Source organism: Chrysochloris asiatica, unplaced genomic scaffold (assembly GCF_000296735.1).
Source record: "Chrysochloris asiatica unplaced genomic scaffold, ChrAsi1.0 scaffold00004, whole genome shotgun sequence".
Classification (NCBI taxonomy): Eukaryota; Metazoa; Chordata; class Mammalia; order Afrosoricida; family Chrysochloridae; genus Chrysochloris; species Chrysochloris asiatica.
In genome coordinates, this window is record NW_006408522.1 from 47489279 (window position 1) to 47496663 (window position 7385).

General features: G+C 36.9%; 1 protein-coding gene across 1 annotated transcript; it reads right to left on the reverse strand.

The window, feature by feature from the left end:
• Positions 1 to 4474: 4474 nt before the first annotated feature.
• On the reverse strand, positions 4475 to 5487 carry LOC102818048 (olfactory receptor 4K1-like). Its single transcript, XM_006831835.1, has one exon. The coding sequence runs from the start codon at positions 5435 to 5437 to the stop codon at positions 4502 to 4504; it is 936 nt and encodes a 311-aa protein (XP_006831898.1). The 5' UTR covers positions 5438 to 5487; the 3' UTR covers positions 4475 to 4501.
• Positions 5488 to 7385: the final 1898 nt, after the last annotated feature.

The window sequence follows — 7385 nt, forward strand, 5'->3', positions numbered from 1 at the left end:
GCACGTAACAACAACAACAACAATGATGGAATTATAAACCCAGATATTTAAGAAGATCAGCTAACTCTATCAGAAAATTGCTGAAAACCAGTAAATTGAGAAAATCATGAAAGCCGCCAGGGGAAAGAAAACAAATATTACATATATGTGTCTAATCTGTTCTTAATCCTGCTTTGAATATTTTGCGTTTCAGATATTTTAATTCCATCTCTAGAAATTTTATTAGAGTTTTTTTTTTTTAATCTTTCCACAGCATGTTCATGTTTTCCTTTACCTACTCGAGCATATAGAATATATTTATAGTGATTGTTACAAGTGTCTTTCCTGATAATTTTATTGCTTGTGTCATTTATCAGTCTGATTTTATTGGTTGTTATATTTCTCCTGCTTATAATTCTTATTTTTCTGCCATATTACATGTACAGAAGTTTTAAAGTTTTTGAATTTTGCAATTTTTTTTTTTCTTTTTCTCTTTTTGTTCCTTACATATTGTTGGATTTAGTTCGGTGACACAATTAAGTTTCTTGGAATTATTTTGATCCTTTTGAGATTTGTTTTCAAAATATGTTAATGTAGGTCTACATAACCCTTTAGTCTAGGACTAATTACTTTAGCACCATGGAGGCAATACCAGCAAATAAACTCCATTGCCACTGAGGTGATTCTGAATTATGGTGACCCAAAGGAGCTCTGGTAGTGTAGTGGTTACGAATCAGGCTGCTAGTCTCATGGTCATTAGTTCAAAATTACCAGCTGTTTCGCGGGAGAAAGATGACGCTTTCTGCTCCCGTAAAGATTTACAGCCTCGGAAACCCTGTATAGGGTCGTTATGAGTCGAAACCGACTCCATGGCACATAACAACAACAACAAAATGTGTTACATAGTAGAACTATTCTGTAAGGTTTTCTTCACTATCATCTTTAATGGCACAGATTGTCATGCCTTTATCCCATGGCACCACTTGGTGGATTTGGATCACCAAACTTCAAATTAGTATTTCAGTGTAAACCTCCTGGGGGTCTACTGAAACAGTGCCCTCCTAGAAATCTACATTATTCTGCCTAGTAGTAACATGAACTATTCCTGCCATGTGTGTGCTTCATACTTGTACTGCCTGTTTATTTTCCCATGGTTCTTGCCAAAGTTTCAGATAACTTTTTCACACACATATTTACTCAATGCTTTAGGGAATCCTGAACCCATATAGAATTATTTCTCTGCTCAGTTCCTTCTTCTCGAGTAATTTTCCTGAAAAATTCTAGTCATATTAACCTTCCTAGACTCCAAATGTTGTCCTCTTAATTTTGAGAGACTGTCGTCGTTATTGAATGCTGTTAACTTGATTACAACTCTTAGCAACCCTGTATGAGGAGCAGCTGGTGGGATTAAATTTCCAACCTTATGGATCACAGTCCACTGCAGATCCTACAGTGCCACACGAGACAAGCAGGTTCTATTGAGGTTTACAGTTCCTGTACTATAACCTTCAAACATTCATCAGATCAGAAGTCATTGAATTAATTGAGTCCACCTTGATTGTGTGTTTTCTCTCAGGTGTTATTGTCCTCCAATGTTGTAGTGCAACAAATTATTTAATATAATCCTTCTAAGACTTAGTCTTTGTAGCTTCCACCAAGCGATTTTTTTTCCTGATGTGTCTGGGTAAGAGAAAGTGAAGGAAGATGCAGATAGGATTTTATGATTCATTTGTGAGTGATTGTGAACATGGATAATTTTGATTATAAAGACTCAAACTCCAATGTGGGTATTGATCAGTTTTACCACACTGCTGGGTGTAAAATGAATCATCTAAGAAGCAGGAGGGAGACAAGAAATAGCACAAAAAACACAAAACTCAGCACAAGAAGGCATGCAGAACAAAGGAACAAACAGTATTACCAAAAAATTAACATAATGACAACAATTAATTCATAAGGAGCTCTGGTAGCATAGTGGTTAGGAATTGGGCTGCAAACCACAAGGTTAGCAGTTCAAAACTACCAGCTGTTCCGCAGGAGAAAGATGAGGTGTTCTTCTCCCATAAAGATTTACAGCCTTGGAAACCCTGTACAGGGTCGCTATGAGTTGGAACTGACTCCACGGTACACAGCCGCATGGTCATCGATAATTACATTGAATATCAATGGATTAAATGCACCAGTGAAGTGACACAGAGTGGCAGAATGGATAAGAAAACAAGACCCTTCAATATGCTACCTGCAAGAGACACACCATACACACAAAGACAAAAACAGACTTAAAGTTAAAAAATGGAAAAAAATTTATCAAGCTAAGAAAAATCATAAACAAGCAGCAGTGGCAATACTAAGCTCTTAGAAAGTAAACTTTAAGACAAAAACCAGCATAAGAAATAAAGAAGGACACTATCTCATGATCAAAGGGTCAATTGAGCAAAACAACATAACAATAATAAATATCTACGTTCCCAATTAAAGAGAATAGAGATATATGAATTGAAGAAAGAAATAGATAAATCTACAATTATAGTGGGAGATTTAATACACCACTTTCGAAAAGGGATATAACAACCAGAAAGAAACTCGATAAAGTTACAGAGGAATTAAACAGCACAATCAACCAACTTGACCTCAAAGATGTGTACAGAGCATTCAATCCAACAACAGCATAATATGCATTCTTCTCCAGTGCACATGGAACAGTCTCCAGAATTGACCACGTGTTGGGTCACAAAAACTTACAAAGCAAGCTTCGAAAAACTTACAAACATCAAAATACTACAAAGCATCTTTTCAGACCACAATGCTAAGAAGCAGGAGGGGGGAAATCTCACTACCAATAACAAAGAAGAGTCACACTTCTTTGGAGCATGCCCTTTTGGACCTCAAGATCCCTGCTCTTTGAACCTCCTCAATTCAGGAGACAAAGTGCTGTGATAGCAGAGGACAGCAGCAACAGTCACAGAACCAATAACCACAGAAGCAAAACATGAGACAGAATACTGGGTTTCCTGGCCCATGGAGCAAGTAAAACTGAATGCTTTAGGCAGGAGGCTCACTTGATAAGTGAGGTGCCTCAAGCAGTTAATTGGAGAAGCCAATTTGTTGAACAATACAATTAAAGCCTCACACTTTCAGACTGAAACTTATAGCAAAGTGGATTGTACTTTGGGTATTTTTCAGCAGCACTAAAAGAACTCTTTAACACTGCCTGACTGGGGAAGAGTCCACGGGGCTGCTTAGCTAAGAGACTAGGCCACAGAAAGGCCTGCCTGCAGGCCTGCCTTGGAAGAGTCTGTTCTGACCAAAGACCTGTGTCCTGAGCATTTCTGGTCCTGAATTGTATTGTGTTGACTTCCTGATAAACTCTAGAATTGTGAGTAGTGTCTGAGTTCTGTGTTGCCATTTGTCATTTTGTGTCACTTGACTGGAACTTGTGATTCAAACTAACCTTGTAGCCCAGTGCTTATCCTAAAACATCACACCAGGACTCCTGTAGTTGTTGTTGTTATGTGTGCTGGAGTTTTAGAATGGGTGCAAACTGTGAACCTTTTGTTTAGCAGCAGAGTTCTTAACCATTGTACAACCAGGGCTCCCATTACAAGCTTAATACCAGTAATAGCATTTTATGACCATTGTAATGTATTTTCTTTATTAAATGCTTTAAAGTATTTCTAAATATTTTCAAACTAAAACCAACCAAATCCATTGTCATCAAGTCAATTCTGACTCATAGTGACTCTATGTAGGGCTTGTAAGTCTGTAAATATTTACAGGAACAGAAAAGCTCATCTTTCTCCCACAGAGTTGTTGGTGAATTTTAACTTCTGACTTTGTGGTTAGCACCCATTTTCAAGATAATATACAATTTATAATTTCAAACAAAGAAAGAATCAGTTAAAATTATGTTTAAATGAATAACCAGAAGCTGACTTTATGCAATTTCCTTTCAAAGAAGACAATAACAATGTCATAAGTAAATAAACCATATCATTAGCACAGAAAGCTACACAAAGATGCGATCCACTAGAGGTTTTCATTCTTAGTCTGGATTCTCTTGAAAAGCAAGACCAATGAAGTTCATATATGTATATATATATAAAGAGAAGTTTGTATCAAGGAAATAACTCACAAAATTGTAGAGGTGGGTAAGTTCCAAGTCCATAGACCAGATGAACCAAAATCAGCAGGTCAAATGGCAGGTAGGTGGGGAAGGTAAAATAGTAGGCTGCTGATGGCCTCAGGCAATAGAGCAGGCTCAGGTCTAACTGAATTGTGTGATGAACCAGATGCAGAATCCAGACCCAGTAGAAAGCAAGCAACATTTGCTCCGGTGTCCAATACACTGGAAATAAGGCCAAGGAAACCTCCTTTCAATTTACTGGTTGTTCACAGAAGATTGCATCATGGAGTTCATTACTTTATCTTAACCACCAAACCACTGAGAATCTTGGCCCCATCAAGCTGATACAAAACCTTAACTGTCACATCATTCAAAATTATTCTCCCTCATGGTTGTTCCCTAGTTTTTCCAGGAGTTCACATGGCGATTTCTCAGCTTCCGCATGGCTGATTTAACATCTTCATTCCTCAGAGAGTAGATAATAGGGTTCAACAGAGGTGTACAAACAGTATAAAACACTGAAATGAATTTATCCACAGAAAGCCGGCTGAAAGGCCATATGTAGAAATAAATGCAAGGTCCGAAGAAAAGAATCACCACTGTGATGTGGGCAGTTAAAGTGGAAAGTGCTTTGGAAGATCCACTGGAGGACCGGCGTTGGACAGTGATCAAAATGATAGTATAAGAAATAATTAAAGCCAGAAAACAGCTCAGTGATATCAGGCCACTGTTAGTTAGGGTCATAACTTCCATTTCATAAGTATTCATGCAAGCCAGTTCTATCACCAGGGGAAGGTCACAAAAGAAGCTGTCTACCTCATTGGGACCACAGAATGGCAGATCCACTGTGAATGCCAAGTGGCTCACAGAATGAAGAATACCCACAGCCCAAGATATAGACACAAAAATTATACATAATCTCCGACTCATAATTGTGCTATAGTGCAGGGGTTTACATATGGCTATAAATCTGTCGTATGCCATGGCCACAAGCAACATCATCTCACTCCCAACAAAACTGTGAAGAAGGAATATCTGAGCCATGCAACCCTCAAAAGAGATAGTCTTATGCTCAATAAGAAAGTCTGCAAGCATCTTGGGAGTGGCAAAGTTAGACTGACAGATATCAATGAAAGAAAGGTTACTGAGCAGGAAGTACATGGGGGAGTTCAGATGGGAGTCAGAGGAAATGATTACAATAATCATGATGTTGCCAAGCACAGATGACACATATACTATAAAGAAGATGGCAAAAAAGAAAAGTTGAAGTTCCCAAGATTCAGAGAGACCCAGCAGCACAAACTCAGATACCACTGATTCATTTGCATGAGCCATGTATTCAGTGCACAGTCACCTAAATAAAAGATAACCAGGGACATATTACAATGATTCACAATGTAATACAGCTATTTTATATATAAAATAAATATAGGTTTTCAATTAAGTAAGTCAATTCAACTTAATGTGACTCAGTAGGATCGGCACTGCTGATTATAAGGTTAGCAGTTCAAACTTGCCAGCAGATCCTCAGAAACCCTATACAGTGTTGATATGAGTCAGAACTGACTCCAAGGCACTTAACAACATCATGTATCATCTATTTAACACATATGAGGATGATGGGAAATGAAAGAAGCATGGGGGAAAAGAAACAGATAAGGTTCCTATCATAATTAAAGAGTTAAGATACTCATTTTAAAAACTAATATAAAATCAGAAGCAGGCAAATATAAGTAAGTGATATAGTCATATCATAAATATTAGCAAGATGAGAGAAATTACTCTTTGCCAAAATGGCAAGATATGGTATCACTGAGTAGGGTTTATTTGAGGTAAAGCTTTGTAAAAGTTTGGGGTTTACTAAACAAAAAGACAAACAAAATAATAGGAATATGAATACAAAAGTAAAAATATGGAAGATATTTTTAAGAGACCCATGAGAGAAGAGGCCTGCCGTAGGAGACAGTGCATGACAACAATAAAAAAAAATAAGTTGGAAATGGTAGATCTGGATATAATGTACGGATACAAATCATCCTGAAAGCAAGGTTAAGTAGTCATGATTAATGGTCTTGAAATTGAAAATCATAGACTTGAAACTGCTTTAAGAAGTTTAATAGAAGCAATTTGCCATATTATAAAATGAAGGAGAGAGATTCTAGAGACAATGATAGTACTCTGAAAGCTTCTGTGAAGGTCAAGAATATTTCTTTACATCCAATTAATAATAGTTAATCAAATTCTACATGTTTATAAATAAATCATGTATGCATTTCAGTCTCTTCCTTCTTACCTTGTCTTTCTTCTCTTCTTATGCACTCCTTGCCACACTTGAATTTATCAAACTCTTTAACATCTTCATTAATGATCCATTTGGAAATGCCTCATATAACTTAAGTATACATTGTAAAATTTGAACACATAATAGATTGTCAAAAGGAAAATGTTAACTAGCATTTAAATTGTCTCTAGAATATTTATGGAACCCTGGTGTGGCAACATAGGAAAAGCACTCAACCTCATAACTGGCTTGAACCATAAGGTTGGTGGTTCAAATTCACCAGCTGCTCCTCAGAAACCCCACACAGGGTCACTACCAGTCAAAGCCAACTTGACAGCACTTAACAACAGCAACAGGATGTTTTTGGACATTTTGCCTTACATGTTGGACACAATATGGCCACTTGGTACAAAAAGAGAACGCTGCACAATCCGCAGATTCTAAAGAAATGTATTTAGTTTTAGCCATATACCACCAATACACAACAGATATTAATTTGTCCTTATGTTGATTGAAGTTCTGCACCTAATATTCTTCAGTGTTTTGTTGAGGCCAGGTTATTTAGATACAACTGAAGCAATAAAAATTTAAAAAATTTTAAAAGCAAAAATTTTGCAACCCCAAATCAAACCATTGTGGTTTAGTTGTCTCCAATCCACAACAACCATACAAGACAGAGTAGAACTGCCCCATAGGGTTTTATAGGTTGTAATCTTTATAGGGAGTCCTGGTATCTATTGTAGGAGGAGTACTGGACGCAAATTGCAAAGTCAGTAGTTCAAACTACTAGTCACTCCTTGGAAACCCTATACAGGATCAGTGAGTCCAAACTGACTGGAAAGTACTTAACAACAACAAAAGTCTTTACTGAAGCATACTGCCATACCTTTTTCCTGCTGAGAATCTGATTTAAGACAAAATTTGATACATAGGAAATTAATCTTACATTAATAGCCACCTCTAAAATATATCAATGGAACTCTAAAACAATATGGTTTTTAA

Excerpts from the sequence above, each read along its gene's own strand:
- LOC102818048 (XM_006831835.1), bottom strand. The coding sequence starts at position 5,437 with ATGGCTCATGCAAATGAATCAGTGGTATCTGAGTTTGTGCTGCTGGGT.